The following is a 23,570-nucleotide window of genomic DNA, read 5'->3' on the forward strand; positions in this document are numbered from 1 at the left end:
TCTTCTGCTGTTGTGGTATGTTGTTTTGCTGCATGTGATGGTGTTAGCCTTTCCAATTCCTTCTTTCCTCAAAGTGCCCATCCAAAAATTTGACTCCCACCGTCTCTATTATTAAAATCTCTGAGGAGAATGATTTTGTCTTCCTTGGGATTGCTGATCAAGACTGTGTCAAGATCTGTATAGAATTGTTCCATAATATCCTCAACAGAATCAAGTATTGAGACATATGCATTGATGACAGCATCAGATTGGTTGTTACTGAGCTTAAGACAAAAAGTCATAAGACATTCATTGATTCCTACTGGAAATTCTGTAAGCTGACTGACAAACTTATTTCTCATTGCAAAACAGACATTGTGAGTGCACCTGTCATTGGCAGACTTTCCTTTCCAGAAAAAGGTGTACTGTCCACCTTCTTTTCTCAGTTAGCCTTCATCTAGGCACAGTGTCTCAGAGCAGTGACATCATTGGTATATCTTGCAAGTTTGCTGGTGGCAATAGCAATTCTTCTTGCTAATCATACGTTACCTTTGTGATCCATCAGTTCCTCTATAAACAGGCTGGGACCGCCTTCCAGCCTGGGACCAAACTTCCCCAGTTCAAAGTCTTTGTCCTCCAGATGTTCTTCCACATGTTGAGCTGGGAAGCAAAGCCAAGTAATAATGTCATTGTCTCTCTTATACTTTCTTCCAGATTGCTGGAAAGATCTTTGCTGTGACGTGGGTTAGTCTGCCCCGATGGTATATATGACTTTGCCAAAAAGGCTCTGGGATAGTGGAGTATGTGTTGATGAGTTATTACTGCTATCTGACTACTCCTTTATTGTAACTGAAAGACTGGTTGTGGGTGTTCTTGCCTTGCAACATATTTCAGGAGCGTATATAGAAGTACTTAATAACTTCACTTATAATGATAGCAGATACAACCCAACATGATATTAATGTTCAACAGATTGAGACTTTTAAAAGAATGTTAAAAGGCATAATTTGTACAAAGCATATCCTAATCATATCACAGTGGTGAATATGGTGGTTCCAGGGAGCTGCTTTGAGGTACAGAATGTCACACCTAGTCACGTGGTTTCCCCTCTTGCCAGTGCTGAATTGTTCCCAACAATATACTTCCTTTGGCTGTTCACTTAAAATGGCTACAGGGATGGGGCTTCCACAGCTCTCATGGGAAGGTAATACAGAGCTTAACAAATGGTGGTTTCAGGAAGCTTTTCCTGACATTCAAATTTTTCTTATTTGTATGTCCCTATTCCTACTTTTTCTTATTTTTATGTCCCTTAGGGTATATTCCTTAAGTATACCTCTTTAGAAGCCTAAATAATAATTCTCCTTCTTTGGTGTTTACAGCTTGATGTTCCTCTCCCTTGCTATACAATATTTTTTTTCTTTGATTCTAAGTGAGTCAGTCCCATAAAATCATTATGTTGCTTCACTCCCTCCAGTTTGTTGCCATCTTCCTTTCACTCGGAGACTCAGAAATGAATGCAACCTTGCAGCAACGCTGTCTTGGGCAGGGACTGTCACCATCCTGCTCCCTCTAATGCCTGTCTGAACCTCAACACTAGGTTTTGGGCGTTTTTTTGTTTTGAGATGGCAAATCACACTGCAAATTCCTTTCTCGCTTGCTGAGCATTATCATCCCTAGCCCTGACCTGAGTTGCATCCATCTGCTAGACTACTACATGTGTAGCATGTAAGGCACATGGAAGCCAGACATCAAGCTGGGTGTCTTCAAACTCAGTAGACTGATTAGCATCTCCAAAAGAAAAAGCTGAAAAGGCTCTTTGGCTGTGATGAAGGGAAGATATCAACTAGCTCTAATAATAATATTTTTGCTTGCCTCAACAGCACCATTTCCCGGACATTAGCATGTGGACTCACACTTAAAGTTTTACAGTGTTCCTAGGCCTGCTTGCCTATGTAGCAGGCTTTTTATGACAGCAGTGAAGCCCGGAGCATCAAAAGGTTTTGCTCTCTGAGGTACTGCTGGAGGTTACGATGTTTTGGGCACTCTTTTTCCATCTTCTGTTGAAAACGATCCCGATTTTGGAAGGCTGTCCATTTTGCATCCCCATGCTGCTTCTGCTGCATGTCGTGCTCCTGGATTTCTTGTTCTAAGGTCTCCTGCCGGGATTGCATTCTGCTCCGCAGCATATCCTACAGTAAAAGAATTGAAAGTCTTACAGCTGGCTCTCAGGCTCAGTCCCACCTAGTGCCTGTTATGGATAGAAGTTGGGAATAGGTTGTTGGGAATTTGCCAATGTCAGCACCTTCGATACAACTCTTAGTTTACAAGGACTCCTGCTGCAGAAGGCTGGAACATGGCATTTTAAAATAGTTCCTGTCCTATAGCTATGTGGGCATCTCCAGCTCTCCTTGCATCAGTCTGCACATATTTAAAACCACCTTTCATATAGATATCTCCAAATAATATCATTATTTTAGATGGTGTTAGTGGCAGGGTAGCAAAGGAAGAGTCCAGGAATAGCCCTCACCTGTCTCTTTTTGTCTTGATCATAGCTCTTCTTGTTGTACTCTGCCTGCAGCTCCTCTCTCTGCAAGTGCTGTGCCTTTAAGAACTGCAGCCTTTCATTCTCCTTTCTCTTCTCCTCTTCCTTCAAAGACAACTCCTTTCTGTTTCTCTCTGCCTTGGCAGTCTGGAGCTTTGCCATATGCTGCCAGGCCTTATTATTGAACTCCAGCTGCTTCTCCAAGGCTTGCAGTGTCCTCTGAAGTGACCTCTGCCTGTTTCCAAAAAAAAATTGCTAGAAAGCATGTCAGAAACCAAGAGAAGCAAAGGAAAAAGGTCATTTCTACAAGGGTCAATGAATAAAATGTAAACCAGAGGTCCTGACAATTTTCGGACATTGAATATACAATGCCATTTTTTGCATAGTTAAGAGGATTAACTGCAGTCTCCTGAGTACATTTCTGCTCAGATTATTACTACAGGTGGTGGAAAAATAGTCAAAAATGTTAAATTTTGTTTTTGTCTATAAAGTTTGCAACTATTGCTAGCTATTATGTACTGTTAAAACGAGGACTAAACTGTAATTTATTACCAAATGCAGCCCACAGGTGGTCTACAATATAGTCCAAGACTTCAGGTCCCAGCATACTCTATTCATTCTTCACCAGCATATGCTGAGATCAGATCAAGATGAGGTTTGTCTAAACATGAAAGTCCATTTGAATTAAGGAAGAGTGTGATTTCAAAGTGGAATACGTGTCTCTTGGGGCACGTCTAGACTACATGGCTTTGCTGACGGAGCCATGTAGATTAGGGTTGTAGGCAAAGGGAAATGAAGTGGCGATTTAAATAATTGCTGCTTCATTTAAATTAAAATGGCTGCCGCGCTGTACCGATCAGCTGCTTGGTGGAACAGCGCTGTAGTCTGGATGCTCCGCGGTTGACATCAAAGGCATTTGTCGACCTCTCCTGTAAACCTCATCCCACGAGGCATAACGGGGAGGTCGACAAATGCCTTTGATATCGACCATGGAGTGTCCAGACTACAGCGCTGTGCCGCCAAACAGCTGATCGGCATAGCGCGGCAGCCATTTTAATTTAAATGAAGCAGCAATTATTTAAATTGCCGCTTCATTTCCCTTTGCCGAGTAAACAAATTTACATGGCTTCGTTGATGGAGCCATGTAGTCTAGACACACCTGTGCTGACTAACTCTCTGTGTAGATGCTATTATTCCAAAATAAGAGTGCCTTCTTCTGACTTAACTTAATCAACTTCCAGAGTGGATTGTGCTAATTCAGAAGAAGGAGCACTTATTCCAGAATTAGAGCATTCACACAGTGAATAAATTAGGAATAACTCCTCATGCAGGCAAGCTCAAAGATAAAGACAACTGTGATCCTACTCTATTGCATGCAATTAGGTATTGCCCTCACAGGCAAGTGACCAATGCAGATCCCTCAGCTGGGCATAATTTTGACTCCTCTGCCTCATAACAAAATACGAGAATGTTTCACGCTAAAAGATGTCTCTGATTTCATGAGTCCCTACTGGAAATTTATCATTTTATCCAACTGCATAAAGAAAAGGGTAAACTCCTGCTGCTGGGGAGAGCAGCAGGAGTGCATTTCAGAACCATAACTAATCCAATTGTAGTATTTAAGGGCCCAATCCTGCAAAGTGATATGTGCTTTTCATTGCCTTGGATGGGAGTTGAGAGTGCGCAAGCCCTTTAAGACATAGGCTCTACATGGAGGACTGTGACCAGCACTCAGGCACTAGAGTGGGAGGACAATCTATAAACATTTAAGATAGCACTAGCTCAGCAAGCATGTATTACAGAATACCCAATACTTATAGAAATGGCCAAGCCTCAGGCATTGCTGAAATCTTTCCTCCACTCGCTGACCTTTCACCTGCACCCCACACCATTACCGCTTGCTGTCACGCATCAACTGGCGTTTGAGGCCTTCTGCCTCTTGCTGTTGTTCCCGCTTCTGCTGCCTCTGTTCTTCTTGCTTCCTTCTGTGCTCAATCCTGGCTGTGTTGAAGTTCATCTCTCTTAGGTTCCTTTGAGTTGTACCTTTGGTGACTGATTTCTGAAAGAAAAAGTCCTTAATATCAGTAAAGGTTTTTTCCTAATGTAAACCAAAGTGCTGCTAGATGGTAAGACTTAATTTTCCAATGTAACTCCTGAATGCTGAGAGCAACACTTATTGATTATTGTCACAGAAACATTTCTGAACTGTGAACACGATGGGTGTGACACGAGCATGTTTCAGGAGCTCTATCGAAGGGTCAAGCATGGTCTATAACTAGCTGGGTGAAGGAAAATCCAGATACTTCAAGAAATGGTATTCACAATTCAGTAGGCAGCACTGGTCCAACTTAGTATTGACCCAATGCATGGAACCACCTATATTGTTACTGCAACTTTTGGATCAGAATAGAGGTTCTGACCACATGTGGTTATTAAAAATACCCCATAATGTTTTATAATTGGGGGGTTTAACCTATGTGTGCTGACAAATTACAGGAGGGATAACTGCATTCTGCCCACCAGTGACAAAAGAAATTTCTCTCTCTAGTTTTGAACAGATACTACATTCTTCACTTCCTGCTGTGTAACATTGCCATGTAGTGTTTGACACAAGAAGTAGCTGTATGTGGGAGCTGAAGAGTGTTTCTTATTTGTAGTTTGTAAAAGCATATCCTTGGGGATGAAAAACTGAGTTTTTAAATCTCATTACTTTGTCTTCTGAATATGTAGTGTACTGCTGACTAGGGATGTAAAAGGTTACCCAGTAAGCATTAGCCTTACCAGCATGCTTACCTATCTGGAGCAGGCCCTCCCCCACTACCTGTGACTTGGCGCACAGGGTCCAGCCAGAGCAGGTCCCCCCGCTCATGGCATGGTGCCCAGGGCCCAACCAAAGCGCACACACACCCCGGCTGCGGCATAACAGGGTCCAGCTGGCAGGACCCCAACTGCAGCCAGTTAGGCTGGAGCAGCCTTGCATACTGAGGGCCAGGGTAGAGGAGTCCCCTGCCTGTGATGGGGTAGCTGGCAGGACTCTGGCTGAGGCAGCCCCTGCCAAGAGTAGACCCCGCCATAGGACCACAGTCCCTGCACCAGCTTTTGTTTCAGTTAACCAATATAATTAAAATCGTTTAGCTGGTTAATTTTTTATTTCCCTACTCCTAACACAAGTGTATCTGCAGAGAGGCAGCTCATCCTGTAATTAATCACTGAAGCGTCAGATACAAGTTTTAGTTTAAACAACAGTAAGTTATAGTTCCTTTGCAATAAGAACTTCAGACAGCAATTTCATTCCCTATTTTCATGAGTGTCCTAGAACAGTACTTATTCTGTGTTTTTTAATTAAAAAGTCAGTATCTGACGCTGTAAATACCTTAGCTAAATCTCTTGAGTGTTTTCTTTGCTGTATGATGTAAGTTAGTTTTCAAAATCTATGTCCTGTAAGTGGTTCATGCTTTATGTGTTACAGCTGGAAAGATTGAATATAAAAAAGTGAAACTTCAAAAAATTAAAAAGTACTTTATAAATGGAAGATGAACAAGGGGTTCTCAAACTTTCCAGACTACTGTACCCCATCAGGAGTCTGATTTGTCGTGCATACTCCCATATTTCACCTATTTAAAAGCTACTTACTTACTAAAGCAGACATAAAAATACAGAAGTGTCACAGCAGTCTGGGTATGTCTACACTACCACCCTAGTTTGAACAATGTAGGCAACCGAAGTTGCAAATGGAGCCCGGGATTTAAATATCCCGGGCTTCATTTGCATCTTGCTGGGCGCCGCCATTTTTAAAGCCCCGGTAGTTCGGACTCCGTGCCCGCGGCTACACGCAGCACGGAGTAGGTAGTTCGGATTAGGCTCTCTAATCTGAACTACCGTTACTGAGGTGTACCGGTAGTTCGGATCAGAGCCTAATCCGAACTACCTATTCCGTGCCGCGTGTTTCGGATTAGGCTCTCTAATCCGAACTACCGGTACACCTCAGTAACGGTAGTTCGGATTAGAGAGCCTAATCCAAACTACCTACTCCGTGCCGCGTGTAACCGCGGGCACGGAGTCCGAACTACCGGGGCTTTAAAAATGGCGGCACCCGGCAAGATGCAAATGAAGCCCGGGATATTTAAATCCCGGGCTTCATTTGCAACTTCGGTTGCCTACATTAATCACCTGAGTTCGAACAAGGGTGGTAGTGTAGACATACCCTCTGTTATTGAAAAATTGTCTACTTTCTTATTTTACCATATAATGATAAAATAAATCAGTTGGAATATAAGTATTGTACAGGTTGGACCTTGCTGCTCCCAAACAACAGAATTTGCCAGTGGTATCCCCTGCCATGAGTCCCAAGCCAGCCGGCCCCTTGCCTTGGCCCTCTCTACTCTCTCCCCACACTCTGCTGCTGCCAGCTCTGGCCCCCTTTGGCGGCCGGGGTTCTCCAGCGTGTGGCCAAATTCCTCCCAGTCCTATGCTGCTGCAGGCACCTGGGCTTCTCCAGTCCTCAACCTCATGCTGCTGCGGGAGCCTGAGCTTCTCTAGCCCCCAACTCTGCGCTGCCTCAGGCACCTGGAATTCACCAGCCCCCAACTCTGCACTGCAGTGGGCTGCCAAGATTCGCTGGTCTGTGGTCCAACACTGCTGTGGGGTTCCTCCAGCCCTGCTGTCCCCAGCTCCAGCGAGTCTACTGGCCCTCCTGCCATTAGGCTCTGGGGCTCTCTGGTCCAGGAGCATCTGTGGTCTTGCCAGACCACGGATGTTGCCGAACCAGAGAGTTCCGGTTTTCAGAGGTGCAACCTATACCTGCTACCCTCAGAGTAAACATACCCTGGCTGAGAACCACTGAGCTAGTAGCTAGAACGCAGTATTGAGGATAAAGGCACCCTGAGTTTTTATCCCAACTGTGATATGTACGGACTTTCCCTATGGCTATGGGTACACATTTAACTGCGCTGTTCCATTGTTTCCTTATCTATAAACCCTGGTCTACACTAGCGAGTGATTTTGAAATAACAAGCAGAGCATCCAGACTACCGCGTTATTTCAAAATAGCAGACTGGTTATTTCAAAATAGTAACTCCTGCTTTCCAGAAGGAATAATGCTAATTTCGAAACAGTTATTTCAAAATAGCAGTAGTGTGGACACTCTGGTGCAGCTATTTCAAAATAACACTTGCCCAGAGTAATTCAAACTAATGACTCCCCAGTGCTTCCTGGGGCTCTAAGTTGAGGTAGTGGGTCTACATTAACAGAGCCTGCCTTGGACTCATTTTGAGGTTTCCCTGTAGTGCGGACACACTATTTCAAAATTATTATTTCAGAAATTATTATTTTGAAATGACCCAAAAGAAAAATAATGTTTTCTATATCTTACAAGGATGACTAAGAATATTAGACCATATGTGAAAATGAAAGCTTCACAGAAGGACTAAGCATACAAGAAAATTCCTGTTCCTGGAAAATGACAACATGCATTGTTCTCATAAAATGGACAAACAAAGAGGCCATGCTAATTGATTTTATACTATGCCATGTGAATAAATCCTATGAACCTCATGGCCAGGAACTAATTGGACCAGATTATGTTGTTGTAGTACAGCTGCTTTGCATCACACTATCAACATAATACAGCTCTTAAAACAGCATGGTCTGCCCTCGATGGCTACACCACCGGAGGATTCCCCCACAACAGGGTAGAAATTTCTACACCTCCATCTGCCAACAAAGAGTGTAACTGGAGCATGTCCAGGTATCCCTGTCCTCTCAACAATCAACACAAATTAGATCAGTCCTCAGGCTATCAAATTTATGCTCATGCAGAGATGGCCAAGGATAGGGGGAGGTGGCTGAACTGAAGAATTTGAGATAGCGTCCAATGGTCACCAAAGTAAAAGTGTCAACTCATTCTCTTGACACTTAACCGATCAGAAATGAAATTTTAGGCCCTTAGGGAAATAACCTTTCAGAAAATTGACAAAAAGAACTTTGTGGAATAAGCCAATTGATTTAAGTAGGCAGATTTTAAAAAATTTTCCTAGAAAATACTGTGTGATCTTAACCTGTGTACTCAGAGCACTGTGGGGTCTCTGTATATGCAGAACTGATTCAATCGTCAAACGGTCTTTCTTCAGAGATTGCTCCACTCGGTTAAACACAGCTTGGAGACTGGAAGTGCTGAAAGCCTGTACTTTCAGAGGAGGGTTTATTGGAGGACACTGGGCTGTAGCTTCTGTTGTGCTGGACTGAAAAAGAGCTTTCAAACAAGTTAGAGATATAACAGATGATAACACCTTATAAAACACAAGCGAGAGCTTTTTAGTGACCACAGGACAGTAACCACTTTCAAAAATAATCTTGCCAATCTAGACAAGGAGGAGTTTTTACTGAATAACTGGGATGAAGCATTGACTATGCTCATAGCTATTGAGCCTCTCTCAATAGGAGTACTGTAGTAGGGCATGGTGCTGGATATCCTGCCTGTGAGGGAACGCGCATGTGTGCTGTAATAGTTTCAGCCTCTCCTTGATGGAAGTTGGACAGGGACTGGTACAAAGGCCCTAAATAAGTGATATGGCAAGAGGACGCTCTTGGCCTTTAAAATCCATTCCCAGTTGCTTGCACAGAGCTCTCTTTAAAGTGTAGAAGCCATTGGTTAAAGGGGACTTCACTGAAAGGTATTTTATACTATGAACCTTTTTTATAATACAAGAACAAGAATCTACACAAGGAAATTAAGTATTAGAGGGGTAGCCGTGTTAGTCTGAATCTGCAAAAGCGACGAGGAGTCCTGTGGCACCTTATAGACTAACTGAAGTGTAGGAGCATAAGCTTTCGTGGGCAAAGACCCACTTCGTCAGATGCATGTTGCATCTGACGAAGTGGGTCTTTGCCCACGAAAGCTTATGCTCCTACACTTCAGTTAGTCTATAAGGTGCCACAGGACTCCTCGTCGCTTTTACAAGGAAATTAAAGAGCAGTAATTAGAACAAAGAAGAACACATCTTTCTTCACACAAATTACAGCCTACTTGAGAAATCCTTTGCCACAGGCAGTCCAGTCAAATACTACAGTCAGATTTTAAAAAGAGCAGGTAGCTTTAGGACTAATAAAATCTCTAGTGATTTAGAGAAATCTCTAAAATGAGCAATCAAAGATCATATTTCAGGACACAAAGTAGCAGCTGCAGGAGCCTAAAAAGGAAACATTTATGTTTCAGAGGAAGATAAGTAAATCACCATAGTGCACAATCTATAGGGCCTGAGCATAGCAGAGCACGATTGACGAGATGCATTATGGTGTTTTCTTATCTTCCTTTAAGGCACCAGGAATGAAATACTGCCAACGACAAGAGACCAGACAAGAAGAACAAATGCTCACATCTGGTAGGACATGCCCTATGCTTGTATGAAATAGCTAGTTGATACGATACCAATACCGGGTTCATTCTTAAGAAGAGACTCATGATCAGCCCCATAGCATCTGCCATCTTCTTTGTTACTGTGCCCTGGTTCCATTAGGCAGGTGTCTGGATGGACAGCAGCATCCACCATGACAGGAGCATCTCCTGTCAAGTCTGTTGAAGCCATTTCCCTCTGAGGGCTCTGTAGACAACAGGAAACTATCAAAATGCTGAGCCGGGGTGGGGTGGGGGGAGTAAAATGAGTTAGTAACATGAATTTACAAAATAAGATACTGTATGGTCGATGACATCTTTATGATCTGGACACATGGCCAAGAAACACTGGAGATATTCCACAGAGATTTTAACAACCTACACCCCACCATCAACCTCAGCCTGGACCATTCTACATGAGAGGTCCACTTCCTGGACACCACAGTACAAATCAACAATGGAAAATTAGACACCACTCTCTACAGAAAACCCACTGACTCATACAGTTACCTACATGCTTCCAGCTCCCATCCAGAACACACCATACGATCTATCGTCTATAGCCAAGCCCTTCGATACAACCGCATCTGCTCTAATCCCACTGACAGAGACCAGAAGCTTCAGGATCTCCACCAAGCATTTATAAATCTCAACTACCCACCCGGAGAAATACAAAAGCAAATTGAAAGAGCCAGACGAATACCTAGAAACCATCTACTTCAAGATAGACCCAAGAAAACCAACAATAGAACACCACTTGTCATCACCTACAACCCCCAACTTAAACCTGTTCAACACATTATCAATAAACTACAGCCTATACTGGAACAGGATACCATACTCCAAGAGGCTCTGGGAGACAGACCCATAGTCTTCTATAGACAACCAGCTAACCTCAAGATGATTCTTACCAACAACCACAGGACATACCACACTAATACCAACCCTGGTACCTTCCCTTGCAACAAACCCCGTTGCCAGCTTTGTCCACATATTCATTCTGCTGATACCATTATTGGACCTAACCAAGTGAGTTATAAGATCAAGAACACATATTCCTGCGCATCCAGAAATATAATTTATGCTATCATGTGCCGAAAGTGTCCGTCTGCTATGTACATTGGACAAACGTCTCAGACACTTCGCCAAAGGATTAATGCCCACAAAACAGATATCAGACAAGATCACAAAGAAAAAACTATTTCTTGCCATTTCAACCAGAAAGGACACTGTCTCAACGACTTAACCACCTGCGTTCTTCTACAAAGACCTTTTACAGCTGCACTTGAAAGGGAATCCTCTGAACTGTCATTCATGTTAAAATTTGACACTCTCCGGGGGGGGAGGGCGGATTGAACAAAGACCCCAACTATCTTACCCATTACCAGGATAGCTTCCCCAATTATCAGCTCTAATACCATTAGCTCACAGACATTTAACTTTCCCCACCTCTAATATCATTAATTCACAGACACTTACCTTCCTTCCTCCCTCCCCCCGCATCCTCCTTCTGTTCTGAAATGTGATTTGTCCTTTTCATATGTGTTCATTTTTTTTAATTGCATCCTTTGGTATATATGGTTGTGACTATTTTCTTCCACTATTTGATCTGAGGAAATGGGTCTGGCCCACGAAAGCTCATCACCTAATAAACCATCTTGTTAGTCTTTAAAGTGCTACATAGTCCTGCATTTTGCTTCAGCTACACCAGACTAACACGGCTACATTTCTATTACTATTCTGTATGGTCTTGCCTTTACTGCACTAATTACACTGTTAGTGTAAGCTAACCCTGGGTCATACTACTTGAATGACTGGAGAGCCTTCAGCTGAAGGGAAATGTTGCTTGGAGATGAAGAGCAGTCATTGCGGACACAGTAGTGACTAATTTCACTGTCATTTTGACATGGACACAACTAATCCAAACTGGGGTGTCAGAAGGAAAATAAAACTGATTTCTTTATTCTTTATTCCAGGAATAAGTGAAGCCTTAACGCGTACAAGTTTGCTGCTCATTTCTTAGATTTGTTTGCATCCCAAAGCTACCCCACAACTGGCAATGTTTTTGTATGAGAAGGACCCAAAACTGGACCAGTAGGCCAGTAATAAGATGCATTGGCAGAAATGTACTAGAAAAAAGTGAGGTAAATTAGAATTGTGGTGTACTGGGGAGAGCCATATGGAAAAATCTGCACTGTGCCTGCATGAACTAGGCCTCATTCGAGCTGACACCCTGGCCTTCCGTGAACCCCAAATTAAATAGAATTCATTATTAAATTACTAAAACAAGGGGTTGGGGGAGATCCTCAGTTGTGTAAACTGTCATAAGTCCTGTGATTTCAAGCTATTGAGTCAGATTCCCTGGCTTGTTTTACGAAGGACATTCAACTAGATCATAATGGTCCCTTCTGGATTTAAAATTTAGTAATTGATCAATGGAGCTCTGATCATTTATACCAGCTCAGGACCTGTCCGTAACACTCAGTCCAAGGAATCTTTTAAAACTACAAACAAAACAAATGAAATGCCAAGAATTCTGAAGGTCAGTTTTAGTACAACAAAGTGCTTGTGTCTATTAAAAAAAAAATCATCTGATCTATGGTTTAAAAATCTTTGGGGGACCAAATTTGATAATGCCAAAAGGACACATTAGTGTATACAAAAATGCCTATATTTGTACAAGGGGATTTGCTGGACCAGGGGAGGTCCCTCTCCTCATGGCCTGTGCCGAACCGCTGCCCCCTGGCTAGGGCTTAGCCCAGCCCTGCAGCTGCCTGGCTGGCCATGGCTTCTTGGACTGGAGCTCTCTAGCTGCCGCTGGCTCCACTGCTGCTAGAGCCAGAGCTCCCTGGCTGCCACCAGGGCTGGAGCTTCCTGGCTGCCACTGGGAGCTAGAGTACCACTGCCAGGGCCATAGCTCCCTGGCCGCCACCGGGGCTGGAGCTCTGTGATTGTTGCTGGCCCCCCACTTCTGCCCAGCCACTGGAACCCTGAGTTGCCGTCCCCCCACGCTCCTGCCCAACAGCCAGACTTTCCAAGGACTCAAAAAGGTGATAGAAAGCCACCTATGGTTTCCCTGTCCCTAGCAGAGCTCAGCTGTACATGATAATCTAGTCCAGTATTTCTAATAATGTTTTGCCACAGAGTTCAGAATCAATCACAGGATATTATTGCAGCTGTAGTAAAGGATATTGTAATTCCAGTCAGTATTAAGCACTCTACCTTCTTGGGTTCTGTAACCTTGTTTCCCATTCCCACACAGGATCCTAAATCTTTAGAGGTACTTTCTTTCTGTAGTCTCTTCTTCTTTGCCTTTTGGTCTTCCTTTCTTGAGACTCTGCCTGAAACAGGGACTCTCCCTTTAGACAGCTGCTCTTCTATCTTCCTGCTCAGCTCTTCTTTGGTCAGGCTTGTTCCTGGGATCAGATCGTCTTCTGGTTGTGTTCGGTTCACTGAGGGCCTGATGGGCACCCAGGCTGCAAGGCAGCAATGGCAAAGTGAAGAACATCCAGAGTTGCAATTAGGATGTGACTGAACCTGCATGGAACCCTGCCAGCAAACTGAATTTAAGTGATCCAGTCTACAATGCCCTGAAGCTCTGTAACCAGGTGTCACAATGTAGGGATAGTCTGAGCTGGAGTCTACCAACATTTTCCTGGCTGCTAATGGCATCTGAAGTTCAAGGATGATGCGTTCACTCAGAGGCAGAGGAATCCATAAAGCTAAGTCAGAGGCCACCTTCTTAGTCTGACCATTCCAGAAATTCACCAGCACTCTGCTGTTTTCACTGGCTGCAAATAGAATTAAATGACAAATAGCACTTTAGAAGCATGCAAAAAACATGAATAATTTACCTCTTGGAGACCTGGAGATGATATAAGATCTTGTACTATACAAAGCAGTGAAAGACTCTGTAACCATTAAAAGTTTGTCCATTTTTATATATTTAAGAGCCACATATCTCCTTCAAACTTTCTGAGAAGACAATGGATAAAATCACTTCAATGAGGTCAGATTTCACCCAATATACTACCTAACAGCCCCTATAACTTTTTTCTCTTTATGTCAGCTGTGGCATCACCTGGATGCACAATAAATTCAATTCTTTCAAAGTCCCCATTCACAAAGCATCCCTACAGGTTGATTCATGGAATTCTGGCATTGAATAGCAGCACCAAAAGTAAAAGAGAAGGAAAGAAGAAAGGAAGAGCAAAAACAAATTACAGGCAGTCCCCGAGTTACGCGGATCCGACTTATGTCGGATCCGCACTTACGAACGGGGGTCTCTCGCCCCGGAGCTCGCAGGCAGCGGGACCGTCCAGAGCGCAGCGTCCCGCCACCTCGACCTCTGGGGCAAGAAAAGCTGCTCCGGGTGCCCCTGGTGTGCTGGGGACCGTCTCCAGCAGACCAGGGACACCTGGAGCAAAGCCGGGGAGGTGGAGGGGTCTCGCACCTCTGAGGCTTTGCTCTGGCAAAGCCTCAGAAGCGCGGCACCCCGCCACGGCTGCGGCTTTGCTCCCGGTGCCTCTGGTCTGCTGGAGATGGTCCCCAGCAGACCAGGGGCACCGGGAGCAAAGCCGCAGAAGCGGCGGGGTGCTGCGCCTCTCAGGCTTTGCCAGAGCAAAGCCTGATAGGCGCGGCACCCCACTGCTGCTGCGGCTTTGCTCCCCGTGTCCCTGGTCTGCTGGGGGGGGGGGGTGCAGCTAGTGCGCCCCCCCCCCCAGCAGACCAGGCTTTTGTTGTGGACCCTGGGGCAGAGCAGCTGGGGCGCTGCCGGTTGGTCCCGCAGTGCCGCTCTGGGCGCTACTGGACCAACCCGGCAGCACCCCAGCTGCTCTGCCCCAGGCGTCCTGATTCAGCCGCTGCTGGTCAGTTTCAGCAGCAGCTGAATCTGGACGCCAGTTCTGACTTACATACAGATTCAACTTAAGAACAAACCTACAGTCCCTATCTTGTACGTAACCCGGGGACTGCCTGTACAAACTGTATGCTCCTTGTGGCAGACACTGTGCTTTCCTCTCTGTACATTATCTAGCACATTTGAAGGTGTTCCTCCAACATAGATAATAACAGGAAAAATGTACTTGTACCTAACTGTGTGTCTGTGCTCTCTGCACCCTTTAGTACAGTGCCTGGACCATATCGTTCACCATTAGCCTCCCATGGTGCCAAGACTCTGTCTCCTGGAGCTAGTGGCTGTCGCCTGGCATCTTCATAGTGGATAATGTCATAGAGGGGTGTTTCTTGCATGCGAAACTGCACCTTGCCTCTCAGCAACCGACTTTTCTCAAACTCAATTAAAAAACATTCCCTGGAGCCCTGCAGGATTAAACCATGCAGAATACAAGACAAAAAGGTGAGTCCCACACAGGACAAACACAAGGGGCTGCGGGCTGCAAACAGTAGGGAGAGGAAACTGACAGAAATTCCAAGAAATAGCACATGGTCAGAGAACTCATTGAACCTAGATTGCTATTTTTTTCCCACTCTGTTCTGTTCAAATCAGTCTTTAAAGTTCTCCTCTCCCTTCACTCTTGGATATTGACAGTATTGTGTTCACTGTGGATGAGAAGCACAACTGTCATGCTAAGGAAGAACTCTATTACCCCTGTCAGTGAAAAATGGGTAGCCAAAACAGACTACTGTTTGCTGCATGGTGAGTTACATCGTAATAAAGAAGAAAAGAAAAGAAAATGTCCCCAATGCCATAATTTTAAAATGTCCCTAATGCTACTGTTTTAATCTGAGCATCTGCAGTAGCTGTAGGGAGTGATTCACATAATTCCTCTGCTCCACTAGCAAATTGTTGGGAAATCTACAAACACCAAGAAACATCCTGACATCAAAACATCCTTTTCTCCTGTATTTCGGAAAACAGTGGCTACGTCTAGACTGGCATGATTTTCCGCAAATGCTTTTAACAGAAAAGTTTTCCGTTAAAAGCATTTGTGGAAAAGAGCATCTAGATTGGCACGGACGCTTTTCCATGAAAGCACTTTTTGCGGAAAAGCGTCCGTGCCAATCTAGATGCGCTTTTTTGTGCAAAAAAGCCCCGATCGCCATTTTCGCGATGGGGCTTTTTTGCGCAAAACAAATCTGAGCTGTCTACACTGGCCCTTTTGCGCAAAAAGACTTTTGCCCAAACGGGAGCAGCATAATATTTCTGCAAGAAGCACTGATTTCTTACATGAGATCGTCAGTGTTCTTGCGGAAATTCAAACGGCCAGTGTAGACAGCTGGCAAGTTTTCCGCAAAAGCAGGTGCTTTTGCGGAAAAACTTGCCAGTCTAGACACAGCCAGTCTGTTACTGTGCTGATTAAAAAGGACGGAGGGTTTGGTCTTTCCTACTCTTAGGGTGACTCATAGGCTATGTCTACACTGCAAAGAAAAGTCGGAAAAAGATATGCAAATTGCAAACTGCAATTTGCGTATCTTTTTCCGCTTTTCTTCCGAAAGAGGCTTTTCCAGCATTTGGCCTGTCTACACAGGGCCAAATGAAGGGGAAAAAAAACCCTCTTTTGGAACATCCCTTCTTCCTCATAGAACGAGGTTTACAGGAATGGCAAAAAAATGCGTCTGCTTTTCTGAATCTTTTTTCAGATACCTCTGGTATCACCGAAAAGCCCTGCAGTCTAGACATAGCCCTAGAGTTAACAACACTGATATAGAGCAGCTATTTCATCCAGACTGGCCCCTAGAATTCTCATTCTGAATTCAGACACATCATCCTACAGGTTTCATTTCTTCTGGCCCAGATAAAATAACTATTGAAGGGCTTTGACAGCCTTTTCCCTTTCCCTCACAAAATCATGACTTACATGAACTGCTGAGGATTTTATACAGTGGGATGACTCTGCACAGTTGACTGATACCAAAAGCTTTGATATAGTCACATTTGTTTAATTCAGGTGGTCCTTAGCTCCAGCCCTGGATCTATAACCAGCTTTTCCATGCGTGGCCATGAAGTACTCAGTTGACCATAATAGGCTGATGATTACACATTTCCAGAAAGCCAAGGAGGCCTGAGTTTACGGCATCATAAAAACCAAATCAGAATTCATACCAATGAAATTCTTCAGTGAGCATTCCTTTCTTCAGAAAACCTGTCTTTAACTGATAACTACAGAGACTGGCATCATAACAAAATCACTGTTGTCTACTTGTTATACAAGGGCCATGCCCTCTGAACAAAGAACACTGTAATGGCACAGTCTCAGGCCACCGCATGCAGAAATTCTGCTGCAGAAAGAGACTCAGGGAACATTAGGTCTATACAGCAGGGCTAAAGTCGGAATAAACTACGTAACTTCAGCTACGTCAATTGGATAGCTTACATCAAAATAGCTTAACTCGGCTTTTGATGCTGTCCACACAAGAGGAAGTCAAAGGAAGAACAACCTTCCTTTGACTTCCCTTACTCCTCATGAAATGAGAGTTACCATGAGTCAGAGTAAGAAGACCTCTAGCTCAACATTATTTCGAAATAAAGGCTTGTAATTAGATGCGCACTACAGTCTGCCCTGCGTTTGGTAACTATGGGTATGTCTACACTACCATCCTAGTTCAAACTAGGGTGGTTAATGTAGTCAATCGAAGTTGCAAATGAAGCCCGGGATTTAAATATCCCGGGCTTCATTTGCATCTTGCCAGGCGCCGCCATTTTTAAATCCCCGGTAGTTCGGACTCCGTGCCCGCGGCTACACGCGGCACGGAGTAGGTAGTTCGAATTAGGATAATTCGAACTACCATTACTCCTTGTGGAGTAGGTAGTTCGAATTAGTTACTCCTCGTGGAACGAGGTGTAACGGTAATTCGAATTAGAAAGCCTAATTCGAACTACCTACTCTGTGCTGCGTGTAGCCACGGGCACGGAGTCCAAACTACCGGAGATTTAAAAATGGCGGCGCCCGGCAAGATGCAAATGAAGCCTGGAATATTTAAATCCCGGGCTTCATTTGCAATTTCGATTGACTACATTAACCACCCTCGTTCGAACTAGGGTGGTAATGTAGACATACCCTATGAGCATGAGCCAATGAAGACAGCTTGATAGCCATCCAGCAAGAGACAGAGATATGGGATAACCAAAGAAGACCTACCCTAGCAAAACTCAAGGTGAGGTATAGGGAGAAACATCATATGAGGAATCACTGATAACCATCATTTACTGTACATTAAAGACTTACCTTTACTTCTTGAGCAATGTGGCCCAGATAGTAATATCCATCGGTCTCTCTCCTAGCCAGGACTCGGGCCCCCCTCAGCAAATGGGGAGCTTCTGGGAACCAGTTCATTATATTTCCCTTTATCAAGGTTGTCAGAGGTTTACTAGGGGAATTTCGGCTCCATCCACACACAGGAAAGCTGTGGAAACAGGACAGTGGTATGCTCTAGAAAGAGATAAAGATTTCCACAACAGATAATGCATATTTCTGAAAATTAAAGCCAAAGAAAACCCACCCACAAGTGTCTAGATTTCTCAGTTGTTTTTATCACTACGTTATCAAATTAATCTACTAGTCCAATGGCTCTGACAGTCCCATGCACCACATTTTGAACTTACTGTCCTTTGGGATAACCCATCAGCAGAGAACAAGACTGATATTTACTGATAGCATTGCAGCAATGGATGCTTGAGGTGCATTCTGGATTTACCTGGAAAATGGGGAAGAGGAGAGGGAAGCAGCAAATTAAATTAATTTCTTAATGAGACCATCTTTATACCAGATATTTTATATTTAAAGCTTGAGTTCATACTCAAGCAAAATTCAGTGATCTATCTTTGTTCTTAACCACCTTCTCACAGTAGTATATGAGCTCTTGTAAGTGTACTACAGTTGATTTCTCCCATTTCAAACAAACTAAAGATTTAAAAGGAGGAACATTAAGAGACTAGATTATAAATGCAAAATAAACCAAATCTGCGAACATTTGGCAGCTAAATTATTGTCTGTTTCTTTAATCAGTATCCAAGTGCACTGCATAACCCCTTTATTAAGATGTGATCCACACCATGAAAAAAATCTGTGAAATCTATATATGCTAGACAAATGCTGTTATTTGTATTTTACTTATTAAAGCACTATTTAACATTACTTTTATTTTTTGAAGGACAACATTCAATGTTCCCAGCTGATGGTGAACCAAATAGCAAGGGGATGTCTAAAAAGATATTTGGACCTACTGTAATCATCACTGCTATGCAGGCAGCTAGCCTGTAATGTGAAATCAATTGGCAGGAGTAAGATATACTTTCTTTGCAAGGGTTTCCTCCAGGACCTCCATCTCCTTCCCCTGGCCTCCATTTCCAAAAGCTGGAATCAGTTAATTTGAAAGTCTATCTACACCACTGCACAGGCCAAATTTAGGTCTGGTGAAGTAAACAGGTTTGCACTCATGTATATCTAAATTTGATCCCTAATATTGGTGTCAAGTATTGTTGTTTAAGACCTCTACGAGATGCTCCCTTCCCTCTGAAGTAGAGCATATTGCATGCTCTACACTTCCTAGTAAAAATCGAAATTTTAAGCACTACAGAAAGAGAGGTGAGTACTTATTAGGACTGTATTGGGACAGAGTGGCTGCCCACTTACCCTGAAAGGGAGGAGCCCTCCCAGAGCCCCACCGGGCTACAAGGACAATTGTGTTTGTGTGCAATCTTGAAATTTCAGATATAATCTTTAACAGAGATTCTGAATTTATTTCCTGTCTTTATGCACATGCAGCCAGACAAAATTATCTTGTGACCACCTTTCTAGAGAGAAATTTTTCTCTACCTCAGATCCAGTTTTGTGAAATTTTGTTTACATGAACTGGGATTACCAAAAACTCATTCAATCTAAAACTGTTGTTATTGCGTTACCTCTCCTGCAGCTCCAGAGGAATGTGGGGTGATCACCTGAAAGGATCCTCCAGATTGTCTGGCTACTTTCTCCAATACTTTTTGCGTGCTGCTTTCATAATCACTTGGCTTTTCGACCAGGTACACAGTGTGCACGGGACGTGTCTCCCCAGTCTCTGCAAGAAGGCTACAGATTTCTTCTGAAGCACTTTCAGAGAGTGCATTAGTGACCAAGTATACCACCTGGCAGGTGGGGTCTTCAAGTGCCAAAGCCAAAGCGCCCACAGCATCTGCACCCTTCCCACACTGCAGAGTTCTAATCCAGGCAGCTGCTTCAATTATGCTACTGAGCGAACATTTGACCATACTACTGCACCATTTTACCACCTGTACAAAGACCAATTATTTTAATCAAACAATAAACTTCTATTAATTAGGCAAATATTTGTATATCACGGCATTTTTTCAAACTTGATAAAACTGAGAACTGGATTAGTTAGCTGTTATTTTGACAAATAGGCTAATATAGTTGAGATCCTGCATTTATTCCCAGCCTGCTCATTGTGTGGGCTGCAGAAGGAAGATTCTCACATCTTGCAATAAAATTCCTTTAGTCAGTTAAGATCTGATGAATTCTAACTTCCTGGAAAAGAAATAGGAGTGATATTTTATAGTCTTTAAGGGTGAGGGGAGTTTGGAGACTCCAAAGAGGTTTGTAGGGGATTTCTTTAGAGGAAGATGGAAGAGGAATAAGAAGAATATACCATCCATCAAGGGCTGTGGGAGAATTCCAGACATTTTCCTGGGTAAAAATGAAAAGGACCCATCAATCTTATGAGAGTTTCTGTATAATCACAGATTCCAAAGGCCAAGTTCATTGCTGTCTAACTCTGCCTCATGTTTTTCTAAAACAAAAAAGCAGTCATGTAGCACTTTAAAGACTAACAAGATAGTTTATTAGGTTTTCTGTGTATCATCTGTATTACTCAGTATAGTAACTGTGAGCTGACTGATTTTAGTCAATATGATGAATTACTCTCTTTCCCTCTGTTCCTGTGTTATTTAAGTCATAGGCAGAGAGAAAAGGCCAAATTTTAATGAAGTTATGACCAATGGTGAAAGTAAGTCGGTGCATCACAGTGCAGTGCCCCAGTAAGAGACCAGCCCATGGTTCCATACACATATACCTAGCACCTTTCTCTGAGTTCCATCCACTTCTCAATCCCCTACTCTGAGCCCTCCCCAACAATCCCCTGCCCTAACTCCTGCACCCCTACACCCGTGTTGTGACTCCTGCACCCCCTATAGCCTTGCTCTGAGTTCCCCACAGCCCTCTGCCTTGACTTCTGTGCTCCCTCACCCCTTGCCCTGAGACTCTCCATCTCTGCCTTGACTCCTGCACGTCTCACCCCCTGCTCTAAGCCCCCAATTCTTGCCTTGACTCCTGCACCTCCTGCCACCAGTCCCTAATACCCCCAACCCTCTTCCCTGACTCCTGCACCCTCCACAACCCAACCCCCTGTACTGACTTCTGCACCCCTAATTTATTATACTTATTTCACCCCACTGAAGATCATTAACTTACTATAGCCACCTCACTTGGCAGAGGTTATATTAGTTAATTGATAAAATTCAAACACAGCAACAATGATAAGCATTGTTTTCACTGATGTCATCTTACTATGCTTTCTTATAAACTCTTAACCCTTTACACAGCAATGGCTGAGTTGGCATTACCTTGCTGGCAAAACTTATGATGTTGAACATGGACTCTGTTGGACAGTTGGCCATCAAGAAGAGAGTCTTTATGAGATGTTCCTTCAGAAAATCTTGCTTGGAGGACATGCCTTCCAACATACAGACCACAAAGGTGACATTCTGCTCTTGGAGATTACCAAACAAAGGTAAGGTGGCACAGCAGGGATGAAAAAGCACTGACATAGCCAAAGCACAAAGACAACCAGCTGCCAAAACAAACAGATGATGTATGAAAAGTCAGTAAAAACTGGTTTTACCATAGATTTGGGATACTGTTTGAATCCAATCTATTTCAATGTGCTATACATACATTAGCAATCATATGTCATGCAGTATGTTTACTTTCCCATACTTCTTCAGCTGCTTTTAAAAAACACACCAAAGTTTTGTCCACACTACATGATTTGATTACAGTAACAGGATGCATTCATGTGGGCACTCAGATGACTAAGCTTGCACCAACTGCTACAGCATCACTCTTACAACTTGTAGGCAGTAATTTTTACAGACTATTGGCCAGCAGCCAGCAGACATCAACTGTAACATCAATTTGCGTGTGGATGCAATGTCAGTTCCCACTAACTCAGGGACATTGCAATTACAATCTTTCTCATGCAGATTAAGCCATTTAAAACAATTCCCATTGGTGCTATCACTAGGGGTACGTCTAAACTACATGCCTCTGTCGGCAGAGGCATGTAGATTTGTTTGTTCAGCAAAGGCAAATGAAACCACGATTTAAATGATCGCGGCTTCATTTACATTTATATGGCTGCCGCGCTGAGCCGACAAACAGCTGATCAGCTGTTTGTCAGCTCGCGCGCTAGTCTGGACGATCCCCTGTCGACATCAAAGCCCTTTGTCGGCAGCTCCGGTAAACCTCATTCCACGAGGAATAACGGGGCTGCCGACAAAGGGCTTTGATGTCGACAGGGGGAACGTCCAGACTAGCGCGCGAGCCGACAAACAGCTGATCAGCTGTTTGTCGGCTCAGCGCGGCAGCCATGTAAATGTAAATGAAGCCGCGATCATTTAAATCGCGGCTTCATTTGCCTTTGCTGATCTGTCTAATCTACATGCCTCTGCCGACAGAGGCATGTAGTCTAGACACAGCCTAATTGAGCTGCAGGGCTAGAAGAACCAGCTGGAACCTTAGGTTTGGGAAAGACCTACTTGTTTGCAGCATTTGTATTGTTTATTGCAGAATTTTTTCCAACTCTCATGATTTTTTCAAGTGTGCGTGTCTCCACACTTCAGGGCAGGAGTGTGTGTGTGTGACCCAGGGCAGCACAGCACAGGTGTGCACCCTCCCCACCAAGGCCAGGACAGGGGTGTGTGTGTATCCTCCCCCCCCCACACACACACACTAAGGACAGGGCGGGGGTGTGTGTCCCAGGGCAGGGCAGGGGAGGGCAGGGCAGGGCTGTGTGTGTGTATCCTCCCCCCCCCCCACACACACGCACTAAGGACAGGGCGGGGGGGGGTGTCCCCCAGGGCAGGGCGGGGGGTGTGTGGCGCCCCGCCCCCGGGAAGGTGCCTGGGGGATGCTCCCTCGCGCCCCTCACTCACCCGGGCTCCCACTCGCCTGTCGGAATCTACAGTGCAGGATCCCGTTGCCTAGTAACCAGACGCCGCAGACGGAACCATCTCTGGCAGTGGGGGGAGCCTTTTTCTGCACGTTCGTTAATACAAACTAAGGTAAGACACATACACACTCCTACGGAGGACACGGAGTGTATGACTGTGGGGAGTTACTACCTTTCCCTCGCTCCTCTTTATCCACCTTGATGATGAAGTTCTACTCGAGGGATGCCCCTCCCGAGACTTGGTAGCGCCTGGAGCGGTACCACTCCTGGAAAAAAAAGGGGGGGACAACCATTATTTACTTACCATCAACGTGGCGCTTCTCCGGATCACTGGCACCGGGAGGATGTCCCTGCGCAGAAGAGTCCTCGCCGCAGGCTGAGGCGGTCGGGTTCTCTCTGTTTCTGTCTCCCCTCCCTCCGCGGTTACAGTTGGTATATACCGACTGAGGCTCAGGCCAATCAGAGCGGCTGGTG

General features: G+C 44.3%; 1 protein-coding gene across 1 annotated transcript; it reads right to left on the minus strand.

The window, feature by feature from the left end:
- Positions 1–76: 76 nt before the first annotated feature.
- LOC102449238 (uncharacterized) lies at positions 77–23,358 on the minus strand. The gene is made up of 13 exons (XM_075939765.1): positions 23,269–23,358; positions 23,080–23,182; positions 21,490–21,716; positions 19,774–20,139; positions 18,475–18,566; positions 18,098–18,275; positions 15,002–15,230; positions 13,134–13,702; positions 9,948–10,119; positions 8,578–8,771; positions 4,417–4,580; positions 2,507–2,756; positions 77–2,168 (listed from the first exon to the last, which is right to left on the minus strand). The coding sequence occupies exons 3-13, from the start codon at positions 21,691–21,693 to the stop codon at positions 1,944–1,946; spliced, it is 2,643 nt and encodes an 880-aa protein (XP_075795880.1). The 5' UTR covers positions 21,694–21,716; positions 23,080–23,182; positions 23,269–23,358; the 3' UTR covers positions 77–1,943.
- Between the last annotated feature and the right edge of the window lie 212 nt (positions 23,359–23,570).

This window comes from Pelodiscus sinensis, chromosome 1 (genome assembly GCF_049634645.1).
Source record: "Pelodiscus sinensis isolate JC-2024 chromosome 1, ASM4963464v1, whole genome shotgun sequence".
NCBI classification, from domain to species: Eukaryota; Metazoa; Chordata; order Testudines; family Trionychidae; genus Pelodiscus; species Pelodiscus sinensis.

Excerpts from the sequence above, each read along its gene's own strand:
- LOC102449238 (XM_075939765.1), bottom strand. The coding sequence starts at position 21,693 with ATGTCAGTGCTTTTTCATCCCTGCTGTGCCACCTTACCTTTGTTTGGT. Across the intron at positions 18,567-19,773 it reads CCTCTGGAGCTGCAGGAGAG|GTAAATCCAGAATGCACCTC; the intron begins GTAACGCAATAA and ends CCCATTTTCCAG. Across the intron at positions 15,231-18,097 it reads ACATTGCTCAAGAAGTAAAG|GGCTCCAGGGAATGTTTTTT; the intron begins GTAAGTCTTTAA and ends TTAATCCTGCAG.